Here is a 21,008-nt window from a genome sequence, read left to right as displayed (position 1 = left end):
CTAAAGAACAAATAGAGATATACAATACATTGAGAATAACTGAGGCAAACGAAAGGACAGATCTGGAAGACAAAACGCTGGAAATCACTGCCCCAAAACAGAATACAGAAAAAGCGAATGGAAAGAAAAGAAGGCAGCTTAAGAGACCTCTGGGACAACATTAAATGCACAGTATTCACACTACAGGGGTGCCAGAAGGAGAAGAGAGAGAGAAGGGACCCAAAAAACATTTGAAGGCAATAATAGCTGGAAACTTCCTGAAGATGGGAAAGGAAATAGTTAACCAAGTGCAGGAAGCACAGAGAGTCCCAGGAAGAATAAACCCAAGGAGGAATACACCGAGACACACAGTCATCAAACTGACCAAAATTAAAGACAAAGATAAAATATTAAGAGCAACAAGGGAAAAAAGACAAAATAACACAGAAAAGAAATCCATATAGTTATCAGCTGATTTTTCAAAAGAAACTCTACAAGCCAGAAGGGAATGGCATGGTATATTCCAAGTGATTAAAGGGAAGAAACTACAACTAAGAACACTACCCAGCAAGACTCCTGATCAGATCTAATGGAGAAATCAAGCTTTCCAGACAAGCGAGGGTAAGAGGATTCAGCACCACTGAACCAGTTTCACAACAAATGCTAAAGGAACTTCTCTACTCAAGAAACAAAGAGAAGGAAAAGATCTTCAAAAAACAAACCCCAAACAATTAAGAAAATGGTAATAGGATCACATATATCAATAATCACCTTCAATGTAAATAGATTACATGCACCAACCAAAAGACATAGACTGGCTGAGTGAATACAAAAACAATACCCATATGCATAGTTGTCTACAAGACCTATCTCAGACCTAGGGACACTTACAGACTGAAAGTATGGGGATAGGAGAAGGTATTCCACACAAATGGAATTCATAAGAAAGCTGGAGTAGCAATACTCATATCAGACAAAATAGACTTTAAAGCAAAGACTGTTGTAAGAGACAAAGAAGGACACTACATAATGATCAAGGGTTCAACTCAGAAAAAGATATAACAACTATAAATATATATGCACCCAGGATAGCAGCACCTCAGTATGTAAGGCAAATACTAACAAATATAAAGGAAGAAATTAACAGTAACACAGTAATAGTGGAGTACTTTAACACCCCACTTTCATCAATGGACAGATCACCCAGACAGAAAATTAATAAGGAAACATGAGCCTTAAATGACACTTTAGATGAGCTGGACTTAACTGATACTTATAGAGCATTTCACCCAAAAGCAGCAGACTATGCATTCTTCTCAAATGCACATGGAATATTCTCCAGGACCGACAACACCCTGGGCCACAAGGGGAGCCTTGGTAAATTTAAGAAAATCAAAATTACATCAAGCATCTTTCTGATCACAACACTAGGTGATTAGAAAAAAATTATAAGAAAAAAAAAACAAAACTCTCAAAACCACAAACACATGGAGGCTAAACAATATGCTACTCAACAACCACTGGGTCACTGAAGAAATCAAAGAGGAATAAAAAACACCTAGGGAAAGGGAGGGGCTTCCCTGGTGTCTCAGATGGTAAAGAATGTGCCTGTGACGTGGGAAACCACTGTTTGACCCCTAAGTTGGAAAGATCCCCTGGAGAAGAAAATGGCTACCCACTCCTGTATTCTTGCCTAGAGAATTACACAAAGGAGTCTGGCAGGCTACAGTCCATGGAGTCACAAAGTGTCAGACACGACTGAGTGATAAAGCACACGCACGCCCACACACACACACACACACACACACACACACACACACGAAAACAAAAGCACAGCAGTCCAAAATGTACGGGAAGAAACAAAAGCAGTTCCAGGAGGGAAGTTTATAGCAATACAATCTTACCTCAAGAAATAAGAAAGATTTCAAACAACCTCATGCCTAAAGCAACTAGAGAAAGAACAAACAAAACCTACAGTTAGTAGAAGGAAGGAAATCATAAAGATCAGAGCAGAAATAAATGAAATGGAGACAAAAAACGTGGCAAAGATGGTTCTTTAAAAAGATAAACAAAATTGATAAATCCTAAGCAAGACTCACCAAGAAAAAAAGGAAGACTCAAATCAATAAAATTAGAAACGGAAAAGAAGTTACATCATATGAGAATACTATAAACAATTGTTTGCAAATAAAATGGACAACCTGGAAGAAATGGACAAATGCTTAGAAAGGTACAGTCTCCTTACACTGAACCAGGAAGAAATAGAAAATATAATAAAAACAAGCACTGAAATTGAAACTGTGATTAAAAAACCTCTTGGGCTTCCCCTGTGGCTCAGCTGGTGAAGAATCTGCCTGTAAGACAGGAGACCTGGGTTCAATCCCTGGGCTGGGAAGACCCCCTGGAGAAGGGAAAGGCTACCCATTGCAGTATTCTGGCCTGGAGAATTCCATGGACTGTATAGTCCATGGGGTTGCAAATAGTTGGACATGACTGAGTGGCTTTCATTTTCATTTTCAACAAACAAAAGTCCAGGACATGATGGCTTCACAGGTGAATTTTATCAAACATTTAGAGAAGCGTTAATACCTATCATTCTGAAATGGTTTGAAAAAGTTGTAGAAGAAGGAAAACTTCCAAACTCATTTTACGAGACCACTATCACTCTAACCAAAAGCAGACAAAGATACCACAAAAAAAGAAAACTATAGGCCAATATCACTGATGAACATAGACGCAAAAATTCTCAACAACATACTAGCAATGTGTATCCAACAATACATTAAAAAGATCACACACCATGAACAAGAGGGATTCATTCCAGGGATGCAAGGATTTTTCAACATCCACAAATCAATCAATGTGAAACACCAAATCAACAAACTGAAGAATAAAAACGATATAATCATCTCAATAGATTCGGAAAAAGCTTTTGATAAAATTCAGCACCCATTTATGATAAAAAAAAAAAACTCTCCAAAGAGTGGGAATAGAGAATACATACCTCAACATAATGAAGACCATATACGACAAACGTACAGCTAGCGTCACACCCGACGGTCAAAGCTGAAAGCGTCCCCTCTAAGATCAGGAAAGGATGTCCATTCTGGCCACTTTTATTCAACATAGTTTTGGAAGTCCTAGCTCCAGCAATCAGAGAAGAAAACAAAGTAAATGGAATCCAAATGGGAAACGAAGAAGTTAAACTACCACTGCAGATGGCATGGGACTATACACAGCAGATCCTAAAGATGCTACCAGAAAACCACCAGAGCTCAGCGACGAATCTGGTAAAGCTGCAGGTTACAAAATCAATACACTGAAGTCTGTTGCATTTCTATACACTAACAATGAAAGATCCGGAAGAGGAATTCAAGAAGCAATTCCATTTACTATCACAACAAAAAGAAAAAAATACCTAGGAATAAATCTATCCAGGGAGACAAAAGACCTATAGTCCAAAAACCATAAGATGCTGATGAAAGAAATCAAAGAGGACATAAACAGATGGAAAGAAATACCATGTTCGTGGACTGGAAAAATCAACATTGTCAAAATGACTATATTACCCAAGGCAATCTAAAGATTTGATGCAATCCCTATCAAATTATCAATGGCATTTTTCAAAAAACTAGAACAAAAAAAATCTCAAAATTTAATGGAGACACAAAAGACCCCGAATAGCCAAAGCAATCCTGAAAATGAGAAACAGAGCTGGAGGAATTAGGCTCCCTGACTTCAGACTATACTACAAAGCTACAGTCATCAGAACAATATAGTACTGGCAAAAAATAGAAATATTGAAATATTTATTAATGGAAAAGGACAGAACACCCCAAATATACCCATGCACCTGCAGTCAACTGACCTATGACAAAGGCTACGCAATGCTGGAAAGACAATCTCTTCAACAAACAGTGCTGGGAAAACTGCACAGCCACAAGTAAAAAAAAGTGAAATGAGACCACTCTTTAACTCCATACACAAAAATAAGCTCAAAATGGATTAAATACCTAAATGTGAGACCAGACACTATGAAACTCCTAGAGGAAAACATAGGCAGAACACTCTCTGACATAATCACAGGAACATCTTTTCCAATCTATCTCTCAGAATAATGGAAATAAAAACAAAAATAAACAAATGGGACCTAATTAAACTCAAAGGTTTTGCATGGCAAAGAAAACAATAAACAAAATGAAAAGACAACCCACCGATTTGCAAATGATGTGACCGATGGGCGATCAGTCTCTAAAATTTACGAAGAGCATATGATGCTTAACAGCATCAAAACAAACACCCCACTCAAAAAATGGGCAGAAGACCTGAACAGACATCTCTCCAAAGAGGATGTACAGATGGCCAAACGGCAACGAAAAGATGCTCAACATCACTAGTTACTAGAGAAACGCAAATCAAAACTACAAGGAGCTATCTCCTCGTACCAGAATGGCTATCATTAAAAAATCCACAATGAATGCTAGAGTGAAGTGGGAATGTAAATACCTACAGTGTTGGTGGGAATATAAATTGGTACAGCCACCATGGAGAACAGCATGCTGCTGCTGCTGCTGCTAAGTCGCTTCAGTCGTGTCTGACTCTGTGCGACCCCACAGATGGCAGCCCACCAGGCTCCCCCATCCCTGGGATTCTCCAGGCAAGAACACTGGAGTGGGTTGCCATTTCCTTCTCCAATGCATGAAAGTGAAAAGTGAAAGTGAAGTCGCTTAGTCGGGTCCAACTCTTAGCGACTCCATGGGCTGCAGCCTACCAGGCTCCTCCATACATGGGATTCTCCAGGCAAGAGTACTGGAGTGGGGCACCATTGCCTTCTCTGGGAGAACAGCATGAAGCTTTCTTTAAAAACTAAAAGTAGAGCTACCGTATGACCCTGCAATCTCACTCCTGGGCATATATCCAGAGAAAAACATGGCCCGAAAGGATACAGGCACTCCAGCGTTCACTGCAGGACTGTTTACAACAGCCAAGACTTGGAAACAGCCTAAATGTCCCCCAACAGCAGACTGGATAAAGAAGATGTGGCACATATCCACAACTAAGTACTACTCAGCCACAAAAAAGAATGAAATTGTGCCATTAGCAGTATCGTGAATGGACCCAGAGTGTCGTACTGAGTGAAGGAAGTCAGACAGAGAAGGAGAAATACTGTATGACACCCCTTATGTGTGCAATCAACAAAGACGAGTCCTTCATTCGAAGCACTGATGCTGAAGCTGAAGCTCTAATACTTCGGCCACTTGATTCAAAGAACCAACTCATTGGAAAAGACCCTGATGCCAGGAAAGATTGAGGGTAAGATGAGAAGGGGACAACTGAGGATAAGTTGGTTGGATGGCATTATGGTCTCAATGGACGTGACTTTGAGCAAACTCTGCAAGGTGGTAAAGGACAGGGAAGCCTGGTGTGCTGCAGGTCATGGGGTTGCAGAGTTGGATACAACTTAGTGACTAAACAACAACAAAGAAATGATTCAAATGAACTTACTTACAAAACAGAAAGAGACTCACAGACTTAGAAAAGGAACTTATGGTTGCCAGGGGGAAAGGATAGTCAGGGAGTTTGGGAAGGTCATGTACACACTGCTATATTCAAAATGGATAACCAACAGAGACCTACTGTATAACACATGGAACTCTACTCAAGTTATATGTCAGTCTGGATGGGAGGGGTTTAGGGGAGGATGCATACATGTATATGTATGGCTGAGTCCCTCCGCTGTTCACTTGAAACTACCACAACATTGTTAAATTGGCTATACCCCAACAGGACTTCCCAGGTGGGACTACTGGCAAAGAACCCCCTGCCAATGCCGGAGATGTAAGAGACACTGGCTCAATTCCTGGGTTGGGAAGATCCCCTGGAGAAAGAAATGGCAACCCACTCTAGTATTCATGCCTGGAGAATCCCATGGACAGAGGAGCCTGGCAGGCTAGTCAATGGCATCACCAAGAGTTGGATATGACTGAGCAACTTAGCATACATATACCCCAATACAAAATAAAAAGTTTAAAATTTGGGGAAAAAAAAAAAGGCAGAAAGAAAGGATGAGGAAAAAGAAAAATGAGAACAATATTAGAAGATCAGTTCAGAGTTCAAGAAGTCAGATAACAAAAAAGGGGGAGTTTCAAAAGAAATACACTTCAAAAACTGAGGTGAAAAAAAAATTCAAAGAAATAATACAGGAAATAATAGGCTCACTGAGAGTCTACCACAATCAGCTTGAAAGGACCCATGCCGAGAAGAATCAGGAACCACAAGACCACCACTCTAGGAACACCAGTCAGCTGCTCTCTGGGTAAATCACCACAGAGCTACACAGTATGGTGCCTGCATGCACCCTTCCTGTTCAGGTATTCATATTTTAATTCTATATTTTTCCTACAGTATTATTTGCATGTTAAAAAATCATATAAATGGTATCCTGCTGTACACATCTCTTTGCAACTTGCTTTGTTTTTCAAACAGTGCTTTGGGATTTATTCAAGTTGATATCTAATATATAACAGTTAATATGAAAAATTAGTCTATTTTGTGACTAAAACATAGCTTATATACCCAATCCCCTTGAGAAACAATTGACTAATTGCTCACTACTGTCCAGAGTCTTTTATGAAAGTTCATGTCCACACATGCTGTGCACAAGAGCCAACATTTCCCAGGTTACACATCTGAAAGGGAAAGGTCACAGTATGGGGTCTGTGCACCTCTGGCTTCACCAGGTATTGACAACTGCTCTCCTAAGTGGCTGAGCCAATTCACATTCTTGACAGAAAAATCAGAGTTATTATCACCCCACATCTGAACTAACAGCTGGGGCTACCCACTAATATACTTGTTGATTCACCTTTCCTTATTACTAGGGATGATGAACTCCCTTTTCACTGGTCTTCCGGGATTCCTCAATTGTGAGACACTGTGGCAGAGAGTACTCGTGATCCCTACTATCCAGTCTCCTGTTTTTCCTTTGATAGTGAATATCTGAGTAACCTCTCACAACCACTCAGCTTCTTTGTTCGTAAGTGCAGTTATGAGATTAAGCCCTGCCAGTAGGATATGAGCAGAACCGATAAGGGCGATTTTGGGGTCATCTTCTTAAAGACATGGCTGTACGCCCTGGGCTCCCTCTCTGTTCCCCCTCCCCACTGGCTGGGAATAACTGATGCCACCGACTTCTGCTGTAGTAACGGTGCCATGTGATAAGACAGGAGGACGTTCTAGTCAACATGCAGCCCCAAGTGACGGGGTAAAGCAGAGCTTTACCTGCCTGGGATACTTACCTTCCTTTGGACCATTATATTAAACTTCTAGCTTTTATCAACCACAATATTTTTGGATCTCTGTTACAGTGGTTTGTTAGTCTAAAATCCAATCAACGACTTTTCCTAACTTTTCTGTTGAATTGTCTTTTTCTCATTTGGCCTTTAATGAACTAGATGTTAATCTTTTGTTGGGATACGGGCAGGTATCATAAGTACTTTCTTCCAGCCTCAGGGTCATCCTTTCACTTTGTCTTTTGTCAAAAGAAGATTTACAAACCACCCAACTGTTCTCCAAAAGTATTATATCAATTGCCATTTTGATTATATTCTTTGCAGCCAAAGATGGAGAAGTTCCATACAATCAATAAAAACAAGACCTGGAGCTGACTGTGGCTCAGATCATGAGCTCCTTATAGCAAAATTCAGGGTTAAATGAAGAAAGTAGGGGATACCACTAGGTCATTCCAGGATGACCTAAATCAAATCCTTTTGATTACACAGTTGAGGTGACAAATAGATTCAAGGGATTAGATCTTGTAGAAAGAGTGCCTGAAAATTACGGTGCCTGAAAATGGATGGTGATTTGGAACACTGTACAGGAGGCAGTGACCAAAACCATCGCCAGGAAAAACAAATGTAAGAAGGCAAAGTGGTCATCTGAAGAGGCTTTATAAATAGCTGAGGAAAGCAGAGAAACAAGAAAGGGAAAGACATACCCAATGAATGCAGAGTCCCAGAAAATAGCAAGGCGAGATGAGAAGCCCTTCTTAAATGAGAAATGCAAAGAAATAGAGGAGAACAACAGAACTGGAAAGACAAGAGGCGATGTCAAGGGAACGTTTCATGCAAGAATGGGCGCGATAAAGGACAGAAACAGCAAGGGCCCAACAGAAACAGCAGAGAGCAGGAAGAAGTGGCAGCAACACAGAAGAACTACACAAGGAAGTTCTTAACGACCCAGATAAGCATGATGGTGTGGTCGCTCACCTAGACCGGGACATCCTGCAGAGTGAGGTCAACTGCGTCTCAGGAAGCACCACCATGAACAAAACTAGTAGAGCTGACGGAATCAGCTGAGTTGTTTAAAATCCAAAAGATGACGCTGTTAAAGTGCTGCACTCGGTATGTCAGCAAATTTAGAAAACTCAGCAGTGGCCATAGGACTGGAAAAGGTCAGTTTTCTTTGCAATCCCAAAGAAGGACAATGCCAAGGAATGCGCAAACTACTCTATTACTGCACTCATTTGACACGCTAGCAAGGTTATGCTCAAAATCCTTCAAGTCAGGCTTCAGCAGTACATGAACTGAGAACTTCTAGATGGACAAGCTGGGTTTTGAAGAGGCAGAGGAATCAGAGATCAAATTGCCAACATCTGCTGGATCATGGAGAAAGCAAGGGAGTTCCAGTAGAGCACCTACTTCTGCTTCATTGAGTACACTAAATCCTTTGACTGTGTGGATCACAACAAACTGTGGAAAACTTTCAAAGAGATGGGAATACCAGACCACTTTACCTGTCTCCTGAGAAACCTGTATGCAGGTCAAGAGGCAACACAGACATAAACAATGGACTGGTTCAAAACTGGAAGAGGAGTATGACAAAGCTCTACTGTGTCACTGTTTATTTAACTTATATGCAGAGTACATTGTGTGAAATGCCAGGCTGGATAAATCACAAGCTGGAATCAAGATTGCTGGGAGAAATATCAACAGCTTCAGATATGGAGATGATACCACTCTAGTGGCAGAAAGCAAAGAGGATCTAAAGAGCTTCTTGATGAGGGTGAAAGAAGAGAGTGAAAAGCTGGCTTGAAATTCAACATTCAAAAAACTAAGATTATCACATTCTGTCCCATTATTTCATGGCAAACAGAAGAGGAAAAAGTGGAAGCAGTGTCAGATTTTACTTTCTTGGGCTCCAGAATCACTGCGGACGGTGACTGCAGCCATGAAGTTAAAAGGTGCTTGCCCCTTAGAAGGAAAGCTATGACAAACCTAGATAGCATATTAAAAAGCAGAGACATCACTTTGCCAAGAGAGGTCCACAAGCTATGATTGTTCCTGTAGTCAGACGTGAGAACTGGACCATAAAGAAGGCTGCCCGTGTGTGTGCCAAGGTGCTTCAGTTGTGCCAGACTGTTTGCGACTCTATGGACTACAGCCTGTCAGGCTCCTCTGTCCACGGGCTTCTCCAGGCAGGAATACTGGAGTGGGTTGCCGTGCCCTCCTCCAGTGAATCTTCCTGACTCAGGGATCGAGCACATGTTTCTTATGTCCCCTACATTGGCAGGTTGGTTCTTTACCACTAGTGCCACCTGGGAAGCCCAAAGAAGGCTAAGTGAGAAAGTGTTAAGTCGCTCAGTCATGTCTGACTCTTTGCAATCCCATGGACTGTAGCCTGCCAGGATCCTCTGTGCATGGAATTCTCCAGGCAGGAATACTGGAGTGGGTAGCCATTCCCTTCTCCAGGGGATCTTCCCAACCCAGGGACCAAACCCGGGTTTCCCACATTGCAGGCAGATTCTTTACCTTCTGAGCCACCAGAGAAGTGCTGAAGGATTGATGCTTCTAAACTGTGGTATTGGAGAAGACTCTTGAGAGTCCCTTGGACTGCAAGGAGATCAAACCAGTTAATCCCAAAGGAAATCAACCCTGAACATTCACTGGAAGGACTGCTGCTAAAGCTGAAGCTCCAACACTTTGGCCACCTGATGCGAAGAGCCGAGTAACTGGAAAAGACCCTAATGTTGGGAAAGATTGAGGGCAGGAGGAGAATGGGGTGGCAGAGGATGAGATGGATAGATAGCATCACCAACTCAATGGACATAAATTTAAGCAACCTCTGGGAGACAGTGGAGGACAGAGGAGCCCGGCCTGCTACAGTCTATGGGGTCGCAAAGAGTCAGACACTACTACTTAGCAACAGAAGAACAACAAAATTCTTACTTTTAGTTGTTACTAATCTGATCATTAAAACCTAGATTACCATTATTTTAGAGTAGATTTCTTTGATTTCCAGTGTAGATGAACATTCTTCTAAATCTCTGATCTCAATGTTCTATGTTGAAGCTATTTAATAGGTGTCTCTATTTCCTACCGGACTGTTGTGTTAGTCTACAAGGGTTGCCTGCTCTAACAAACAACTCCCAGAATCTTTAGGGCCTAGCCCCAGTAAAGGACTATCGCTTGTTCACATTGCAGGCAACTGAGGGCTCAGATCCGGGTTCTGCTCTGGGAGGCCACTTGGGGCCCTACACTCTATCTAACTAATGTTCCTATCCTAGCGCCTTCCAGTCCTTCAGGACTCCAGCAGATAAAGGGGAAGCCAGGCTTAGAGATTGGGTAGGAGGGCTTTTAGAGTCTAGGCCTGCAAGTGACCAACATCACTTCAGCTACAACTCAGTCGTATAACTCCCGAACTGCAAGAACAGTGGGAAAATGTCTAGCCTTGTTCCCATGAGGAAAGCTCACAGAGGTCTGATGATGTTACGTCTCATTCACCATAAGCACCTCCTCTTAAGAATAAGAAGCAGGGCCCAGTTCCCTGTAGCTCCAGCACGAAGCCCTTTACCACATAGGGCTTAGAGATAGCAACAGGTGGTGACTCCAGAGTGTGGTCACTCAGAAGCAAGGGTCTCACAAACAGTAGTCATGCACCCCTGGTCTGAGAGACAGAGGACCCACACTCAGGGTCCATCATGAGACTGTTACCTCATCCTGAGCTCTCAAGCAACAATTCCAGACATCAGGGAGGGAGAGGTTACTCTTAGACTCAAAGATCCCTGACATATTTTACAGGTCACATAGTTAGCACAGCACTTCTCAAAGTGTGGTCTTTGAGACCCTCCAAAAGAGTCTGGGAGGTCAGAATTACTTCATACAATACCACAGTGCTATGTAGCTTTTGACTCTCATTCTCTCACAAGTGTAGAGGGGCGTTTCCAGAGACTTGTGATATCACATGCGACTTGTGATATCACAGCAGACTGACCACAGAAGCAGGCATGAGAATCCAGCTGTTTTATACTAAGCTTTACTTTAGAGAGGTGCAAAAAATCTTAAACAGTGACACTCCTCTCACTATACATTTTGCTTTATAAAAGTTATTTTTCATTTAAAAAAGTTATGTTACTAGAAGCCTGGCATGCTGCAGTCCACGGGGTCACAAAGAGTCAGACATGACTGAACGACTGAACTGACTGACGACATCGATTTATCATTGTACTTTTTAAGTGAGTAATGATTTAATGCCTTAGTTTTTTTAAAAAATATGGTATATATTGGTATATACAACCCACATAAACAAAAGCTCTTTGGGTACTCAATTTTTAAGGAGATGAGATGACCCCCAAGACTGAAGGTTTGAGAGTGGTTTGGTGCAGTGGCTAAGATGGCAGTCTCTGAAGCCAAAATCCTTTAGCTCAAACCTTGCTACAGGTATGAAAAAGAAATTAAGATAAACTATGCTAACAAACTTAGTGTGTGTGACCTTGAACAAATTACTTGGCCTCTCAGCCTCAGTTTCCCCATGGACAAAATGAGGAACAACACGCTCTTCTTGGCTTGTCTGCGGACTGAATGAGGTAATCCCCATAAATACTTGAAACTGTACTTGGCACGTACTGCACACTCAGTGGATGCTGGCCCTCATTTATTTGTATCCCCACAGCAGTCAGCTCAGCACAACTGCCCAGAACAGGAGTACAGCTTGTGTTTTCAGAAGCTGAATGTGAAATAAATAGAAGATGATGGAAAAGATATCACACCACAGCCATCCCGAGGTCAGGTTAGGGTTACAGTGTGTGCTCACCTGTCAGCCACATTCAGGTCAGATTCCATCTTGTCCAGGCCTTTGGATATACTGTCGAGTTGCTCGCCCTGATGGTGGAGGACTTTGGCTGTGTCTTCCAGACGCCTCTGGGTACAGGCCATCAGACAAGTCAGCTCCTTCCCCTTGGTCATGGAGGAGGAGGAGGCCTCAGTGGCAGCTCCTGACTCGGACAACAGCAGCTCTCTCCAGAAATGCTCAATGATGCTGAAAACGGCATTTCGACTAGGCTGCAAGGAACTGAACCAGTGCTTGCTGTGGTCCCTCTCCAGGATGGTAATGGAACTGAAGATAAAATGAGAAGCTTCTTTCTTGATCTCAGTTATACTAGAGAGGGGAAAGCTGACAAGGGTCTCTCTGGTTTTATCAGTCGTAAACTTTAGTGAGAGAGAAGTTAATGACAGTCTTCCAGGGACCCACCGCTTCTCAAGCTCTAAGTAATAGGAGCACGGCCAGGTTTGGACACAGGTGTCTCTGCTCATCTGGTCTCCGGGTCGGTTTGCACCACGGCCAAGGTCGCTCTGCCTCTGAAGGAAAGGGCACACGTTAGTGGGCGGACAAGCCTGAAACAGGACCAGGACACTTGGACCAGAGACAGCAGGACACGGACGCTGAGGGCGTGATCTGGGTTTCGAGCCCACAGGAGACTCCAGCAGGGGCCAGGCCCACACCTGCACGGGCTCTCACACCGCCCGTGACAGGCAGGATAAAGACTGCGCCCGACTTGGAAGAGAAGCAAGGGCTGGGGCCAGGCCTGTAGTGGTCCCAGAGCACCACGGTCCCCAGGAGCTCTGCACCACAGTACCCTCAGTGCTCACGCGTGGCGAGATGCGACCGAGGGCAGAAAATCACCGGGAACGACTGCCCGAGGATTCTTCACGAGAACCCCACTCTGGCGGTGTCGACTCCTACCGCTATACGTCCTACGAGCATTTAAACCAACACTCTTCTTTTGACATTTTTATAAGTTTACTTAGTTTCATATAGAAAATAATCCTACAAACTTTTTCCTCTGTGTAATCCCAACTAATTTTATAGAGTTCCATATAATTATACGTACATATTTATATATAGTTTTATATAGTTACAGGTAACAAAGGTATACTATTCATATCTACAGTTTGCATTTACCAATGCAGTTTTTTCTTTTTTTGGACACGCTGTACAGCTTGTAGGATCTTAGTTCTCCAACCAAGGACTGAACCCAAGCCCTCAGCAGTGAGAGTGCAGAGTCCCACCCACTGGACCAGCAGGGAATTCCTTATCAATACATTTTTTTCTTTTTTTGGACACACCACACAGCTTGTGGGATTTTAGTTCTCCAACCAGGGGCTGAACTCAGGCCCTCAGCAGTGAGAGTGCAGAGTCCTAGCCACTGGACCAACAGGGAATTCGTTATCAAAGCATTTGAAAGTCATGAATGACAGATCTGAAACAGCCCTTGTAGAACACTCAGTCTGACCCTCTCATCATACAGATGAAGAATATAAGGCCAAGAAAGGATGAAGACTTTGTACAGGGTCAAACCACAAGTTTTAAGTCCCCCAACATACTACACTGGGCTGCAAGCAGAAAAGAAACAGCAACATCCTTGGTTCACAGAGCTTAAGAGTCCATTGGAATTCTATAAACTTCCTCACTGAGTTACACTCTAAAGACTCAAGACTCTTCAAAGTAATTACTGCACTACATGCCACATCAAACGACACAAGGCTGGACACCAAAAAAAAAGGAGTAGCTGCACCTAAAGAGCTTGCACTGAATTGAGAGTCCAGGTTACAAAGAAAGGAAAGTGACTTGAGATTAGGAAGAGCATCATCAACTCTGAAGTGAGTTAACGCGAGAAAACAAAAAACCCAAAGCTCACAGGTTACAGGCGTAAAAAGAGATGTAAAGAAGTCTTAACTGGACTACAGTGGCATCTAATTGGTCTCCTGCCTTTGGTACTCCAAAACACCACCTGCTGCTACTGAAATCTTCTTTCCAGAGTAAGAGAGGCCTTACCCACCCCTGGCCTCTCCTCCCCTCTTTCTACCTTGCAGGGGCGTACAGAACTTATGCACACTTACAGTACATGTTAAATGGTAGGATGACCACTTGTTATTTGACCGCAGGCTCTCAAAGGGCAACGGTCGTATTTTATTCATAACCCTGACTCAGGAAACATTTTGAGACTGAACGAGTGCAGCAGACACTCGTGGCTTATGTCCAGCTGTGACCCTCAGCATAGTTGTAGTCGGTGCTCAGGCTGGCCTCACCCTGCTGCTTAATGCTCTCCATACAAGGTGTGGACATTACTGAGAGGGAATTCTTCACGGTGTTTCTCCACATACTATATCAAAAACTGATATGAAATTTTATGTCATGAAAACTGTCCAAGAGTATCTTCCTTATAACTGTGGACAGTGTCTTCCTCCTGGCTGAGAGATTTGTCTCCTGACCAGGATAATAAGTGAGTGTCCCCTCTGATGCAAGGGTTAGATGGGTTTGCTAGCAGTACCCTCATAAGTTATGACACAAACCCACGGAACGTGCAGCATCCACTTGGGCCTTAGAAGTCAGGGGCAAAGGGGGCAGCTGTACACAAGAATCCTGCTGTGCTACACACAACAGGCTTTTCCTCTCTGAGCAAGGGCCTCCTGTCTTCTTCCACATCTGCAAAACTAAGGCAGGCTCACTCTCAAACCTTAATAAAGTCTCAGACCCTTCTTGATTCCTGGCAGTGATGTGCACCACAAGATCATTCTACTTTGGGGTACGGGTTCTTCATACCAGAATCTTTATTAAAAATAAGTATTTAGGAAGTAAATTCCACAAATCAACTCTATCAACTCGTAACACCCTAAGATGTTTCTATTTGACTTAAGGGAATCAAGACTTTCCCCAAACTTTAATTCATTTTAAAAATAAGTACACGAAAAGCTCAAAAACAGGTGTCAGAATGGTAGTTACAGCCGGGGAGAAGCGGGCCTTGAGGAGGACCCTCTGGTGCTGGTAACGTCCTGCTTCTTGCCCTGGGTGTATTCATTTTGTGATAATTCAAGATTTGTGCTTTTTCTGTTCTTATGGTTGGCTAATTTTTCTGCATTAACACTTCAATGAAGGATTTACTAAATATTTACAAATAAAATAAAATTTTATTAAAAATAATATATGTACGTACACACGAGAGATGCACCAAAACTAAATTTCAGCTGGGTATCACAATTTCCAAAACATCTGAAACCACTGCCTTGGTAGCAGTACATCTGGAAGACTACAACACAAACCTCTCCCACAGATAATGGCCGGAGTTCCCACTCATCTGCGTATGACCCCTTCCGTGTGTGACTCAGCCCTCCTGCATCCACTTCCTCATCTCTAAATGGAGGTGACTGCACCTATCTCGTATTGCAGTGGTGAGGCTTACCTGAACCGATATGTGAAAGGTGCTTAGACAAGTACTTGGCACCTGATACACGCTGTAAGTGTAATTATGAATACTACAAAGTATCTACAGAACTCCCTCAGTTCATCTATTAGGTGTGAACAGTCTACAGTTTTCTCTTGAGCCCACCTCTTTAATGACCGCTAAACCATCACTATACTCGGAAGCTGTCATTTGGTCTCACTAGTTTTCACCACCTGATCAGAGCTGGCTACAGACAGCACCTGAACAGAGAGACAAACACAACAGCGGAAAAGGGGAGAAGAAAAGAAAGAAGGACGTGCACAGACACACAAAATTAAGGCGCCAAAACAACCTGATTCCGCTACAAGAGGAATAAACTTAACTACGTGAAGCAAACTGAAGCACTTTCCAAATATATTCTGGAACTTCTCTTAATCACAACAGCAAGCGCCGGCCCAAACTTCCCAGATATGCGTATGTGCCAATCAAGCCCTGTTACAACTACAAAGCAGTCCAGTTTACTAGCTCTGCTCATTACTAATACCTGCAATCAGGACAAGCCTAGAAGAAAGCTGCCACACTAAGGATGAGAATTTTGTCATCACTACAAAAGAAGACATGGCACTTGGAAGTAATAAATATAAAGGTATCAGGGCTCGAGGGACCACAGAGATCACCTCCAATTCACTTCATTCAACAAATGAATGAGCACAGTCCCATCATGGCAAAAGCTCTAGAAGTCCACTGACCGGACTTTCCTGGAGGTCCAGTGGTTAAGAACCCGCCTGCCAATGCAGGGCACAGAGGTCCGATCCCTGGTCTGGGAAGACCCACATGCCACGAGCAACTCAGCCCGAGCACCACAACGACTGTGTGCCTGGAGCCCATGCTCGGCAGCAAGAAAAGCCGCTGCAGCGAGAAGCCTGTGCACGGCAACGAAGAGTAGCCCTCAACCCCCATCACAACTAGAGAAAGCCCACACACGGCAAGGAAGACTCAGTTTAGCCAAAAATAGATAAATAAATAATTTTTTAAAATATTCCAAGTCCACTGATGGCTTGGCTAATACTTTCAGGAGTATTAGCATCTTCAAGTGTTTACTCTGAGTGTCAATTCTGAGAAAGCAATAGCCTTAGGATCTACATATCTAAGGAGACATGAGCCCAAGAATCCATCTTCTCAGCCAACATGATGATGAATGCCAGACCAACACTAAAAACACACTGAACAAACAAACAACCTCATACTCCCAACTCGGCAGGGCTCTGTAAGTGAGCCAGGAAATCCATGCTCTTATGTCACTGGAAAGCTAACGAAGATCTCCTCAGCTGTTTGAAACTCCTGACCTTCTGTACCAAAGACTGGTGTCATCTTCTTTGTGGGCTTTATCTGTGAGCTCCCTCCCAGGTCCTCCTGGCACACACTGGGATTGTGGAGAAGCAGAATGCAAGGGGCAGAGCAGTTGGGAGGGTGCCTTTCCTCTTAACAGTGGTTCCCACCGGACAAAGGAACTGCAAACCCAAAGGGTCTTCATCAGACCTTTCTCCCTAGAAAGGACACTCACCCAAGCACTCTGAAACAGACATAAAACAGACTACAGAGCATCGCTTGACTGGGGCCTCCCACAGGACAGGGAAGCAAGGGAGGTGCAGACCTTCAGCTTGTTACGATGGACACATCTGCCGTCCTTCCCGAGTTAGGACCCTGGCAAGCCACCTGCACAACTCGCGAGCACCGTCCTGCCCTGAGGCCACTGGGCAGTCATTCAGATGTGAGTAAGAGAAAGAGTTTTACTCTGAGAATTAGGGGACGACCAACCCCAACAACTTAACCATGTTTTTCAGGGTTTCCACGTCTAAGACGAGGTGCCTCTGGCCTCAGTCACCAGTGTGCCTCACAGCTCTGGTCAGGCTCCAGCTCTGAAACTGGCAGGACCCTGGTCCTTCTGACTGGGAACAGCCTTCCGCCACCTGGCCACTCTGTGCCCGCCATCAGCCCCAAGAGAGCTGATGAGGGGCCGGAGCCTGTTTACTGCTCCTCCCGATTCTTAAGAGATTGATTCAGCATGAAAACTGAGTTCACATTAACAAGCTACCTGACCTGAGCCGTCATTCCTGAGTATGTACTCTGGGAGGTATTCCTTGAACACTGAGATTATGCACAAATCCCCCCAAAAATTATTGAGTCTGGCACTGCAGCATCCAAGGAACCATGCTGTAGTTCCAATGCCAGCTCCATCACAAACTTAATGACTGTGGAAAAGTTATTTCACCTTCTGGGTCTCTGTTAACCATTAAAATCACTAAAAGACCCAAGGACAACAGCAGCTCTAAACTATCCTAAAATTCAAAAAGGGAGAAAAGAGGAAAGAAAATTCAAGAGAAGAGCAAAAACACCTCTCTTTCCTGTAGCATATGGAAGAAATATGAGGAAAGTACTTGGGTTTGACAAATACCAAGGAAAAAGCAAAAGGAGAAACCTGTGGCCACAACTTTTCCTACAACAGATTTCCATGGCAACCTTCCAATCAGACCAAAATAAATGACGATTAAGTGGAAGAGCCAAAGAACAACATTCCCGTGTGCATTAGAATGACCCCACAGACACCCTCCCTTTGCCTCAGCTAGGACTCGGATACCACACCTGTCCCTGGGTGCCTGCCCTTCCTCTCTCCATGCACAGTTTGTGGGAAGCAGTGTCCCCACTCCTTCAAAGACCAGGTTCTACTTCTCTTGATCCCAACCCCATCCCTCTCCAGCAGCAATAACTTCTCTGTCCCTTCACCACTAGGAGAGGGCATGCTTTTTTTTGCCCCTAAGGGCCAAGTAGTAAATATTTTAGGCTTTGTGAGCACATGGTCTCTGTTAAACTATTCTGCTGTTGCAGACTATAAGTAGCCAGACAACCCCCAAAGTCTGCTCACTGTTCCTCCAAGAGACTCCAAATGCGGCCCTGTGCTTGGCCACCAGCCAGGAATCTCCCCCTCCAGACAGGCTCCTGTCCCCACCGCTCACGGACACTTCTGAGCCCAGGCCTCCAGGTGGCCAAATCTAATGCACACATCTGTTCTAACCTCTGTCCAACACACCTGCCCACCTCCTGTGAGACATCATGTCTTGGACTCTTGGGTACCAAGCTCCCCCGGTCTCCCACCCCCGGAGCCTGTTTTCAGTCTGCTCTGCTGGTTCTTCCTCTTCTACCTGACTGCTAAATGCCAGAATCACCAGGTCACAACCTTGGTCCTCTTAATCAATACTCTGTTCTTAAGTGAGTCAACACAGTTTCATGGCATTAAATATACCTTCCAGCTGTTGCCCGGCAAACTTTCCTGTCCAGCCCAGACTCTCTTGAGACTTGAGTACTGCCTGGGCATTTCCACCTGACCATCTAATAGACATTTCCAACTTAGCAAGCCCCTCCATCTGCTCCTGCATTTCAGGGAAGGCAGTGCCAGCTGAGTTCTCAGAGATCCCCCTTCCTTATCCCTCTCAATCCATCAGCAAGTCCTGGCAGCTGTGCCTCACACCTGCCCTCTGCACTCCCCACCCCAACAGCCACACCACTAGGCAATGTTGTCACTACTCTCCTGGACAACTTCCCAACTGACCTCCTTGTTTCATTCTGCCCCCACCACGCATTCTCTATCCAGCTGCCAATGTGACAACCATCAAACAAAACAAGAAAACGTCACTCTTCTGCTGAAACCCTTCTCCATGTTCCTTGAGCAAAGTCACCAGCTAGGTCAGGGAGGCTTTAGTGACTACAGCCACAGCACCCGGCCCAGTAGAGACAGCCTCTCTCTCTCTACTCTGTTCCTCAGGGCTCCCCACCTGCTGCTCTTTGGACTCTGAATGGCCAACTCCACCTCTCCAGGTCTCTGTTCCAGTGGCATCCTTGCCTCTTCACCAACCACAGCACTCACGATAATTCCAAAGAGCCTGTGAATGTGTTTACATGTTGACCAGCTGGGTCAAAACACTGGAGAAAGCAAACACTACAAGGAGGGTGCCTTGGGGACAATACTGGTGCGTCACAGGAACCCAGTAAATACGGGATGAGTGAACTACAAATCATGTGATGTGAAAACACCAGCTGTGCCCACTGGGGACAGTCGTTCTTCTTTCTGTATGCTAAATTAGGTCCCCATTCTATGCTAAGTTCCTGGAGTCCTTACTTGGTCCTCGCCTGCTGTAACCTGGAACCCACATCTCCAGTGAAAACACAACACACCTGCTGACCTTTGGATAGAGTTGAATTAGGGAGGGGAGGTCCCGCCAAGACACCTCAAGAGTGTCTGAGACTAATCCACACAGTGATGCTCTTGGGGAAGAAATGAGTGGTCACAGGGACTGAACTTAGAGCACACTGCAGTTAGTACAATGGGTCTCTTTTAGCACTTCCATCAGACCTGTGTCCTGGAGTAGACTCAGTATCAAGTAAACACTCTATTTTTAGTTAATTTCCAATGTAACAGACCAAGCAACGTTTTACACACCTTCCAGTAACTTCTAACCATAAGGAGGATTAGAGGCAGAACAGAGGGAGCAGTGTCTCCAGGCACCAGCAGTCAGCCTTTTCCATTACCTTCACCTCCTGCTCCTCAGAGGCTCCCACTCTGCACCTGGGAGGTTCGGGGTGTTTCGCTGCAATGACACAGCCTGTTCACATGGCACGCACCAACTTCTGAACTTCTCGGAGCCGAGAACTAGGGTTTTACGTATGCCCACTGCATTTCCTACAAATGCTACCTTTTAAACCCCCCTCCTGCTATTTTTCCGCTGGCCCTCTGTGGGGTGTGTCACTGGGATGTGATAAGGCATGCCATGCTCCCAGATCTGATTCAGGTCTGGGCGGGGCCCAGGAATGTGCCTTCCCTACCAGTGCCCAGGTGATACCAGGGCTGTTGTCTAGGGCCCTTGGAGGAACACAGACCTGGGTTCCAGTCCCAATCCTGTTCTCAATAGCTATGTCAGAAACTCATGCACACAATGGTGGTAATAGGGTCAACACTAGAGAGCCAGCATACAAACTAGAGAAAATACAGGACAAAATGCCTGGCCCTGGGCACACGCTCAAGAAAGGAGACATTCTCTCCTACCCTGAGCTACTTGTTCCATTGCCCCAACAATCCTGGGAAGCATGGGGACCTGCTGGCCTAAAACTCAGTCACAGCCACAGAGCTTCAGAAGCTGAAATTCTGGAATTCTTCCCAGGCAATGTCTATCTGAACTCCGTATTTCCCTGATGAGGAAACTTTGAACCATATTTCCCAAATCTTTAGACAATTATGAACATTCTGCTTCCCATATTTTTCCTATTTGCCTTCCATGATCTGTACTTATCACAACTAAAATCAAATAGCTAAGGATCATCCAGTCAATATGTGGCAAAAAAAACTGACAACTGTTAATCTTTTTAAAAAAGTTAAAAGCAGCAAAAGCTTACATATGTAAATTCACTTACATGTAAAATAGAAAGAAAGACTGTGTGTGTGTGTGTGTGTGTGTGTGTGTGTGTGTGTGTGTGTGTG

At 44.2% G+C, this 21,008-nt stretch overlaps 1 protein-coding gene across 2 annotated transcripts in view; it reads right to left on the bottom strand.

Annotated features, from left to right (window-relative positions):
- Nucleotides 1–21,008, bottom strand: part of SNAP47 (synaptosome associated protein 47) — a 71,105-nt gene that overhangs the window by 45,347 nt on the left and 4,750 nt on the right. For both annotated transcript variants that reach the window (XM_040241315.1, XM_040241316.1), the window contains exon 2: nt 12,070–12,614. In XM_040241315.1, coding sequence (XP_040097249.1) covers nt 12,070–12,569 — 500 coding nt within the window. In that variant the 5' untranslated portion in view covers nt 12,570–12,614. The remainder of the gene's footprint in view (nt 1–12,069; nt 12,615–21,008) is intronic.

The sequence above is a fragment of the Oryx dammah genome, unplaced genomic scaffold (assembly GCF_014754425.2).
Source record: "Oryx dammah isolate SB20612 unplaced genomic scaffold, SCBI_Odam_1.1 HiC_scaffold_5, whole genome shotgun sequence".
Classification (NCBI taxonomy): Eukaryota; Metazoa; Chordata; class Mammalia; order Artiodactyla; family Bovidae; genus Oryx; species Oryx dammah.
Note: the sequence above shows the minus strand (reverse complement) of the source record. Positions and strands in the feature narration are given on the sequence as shown.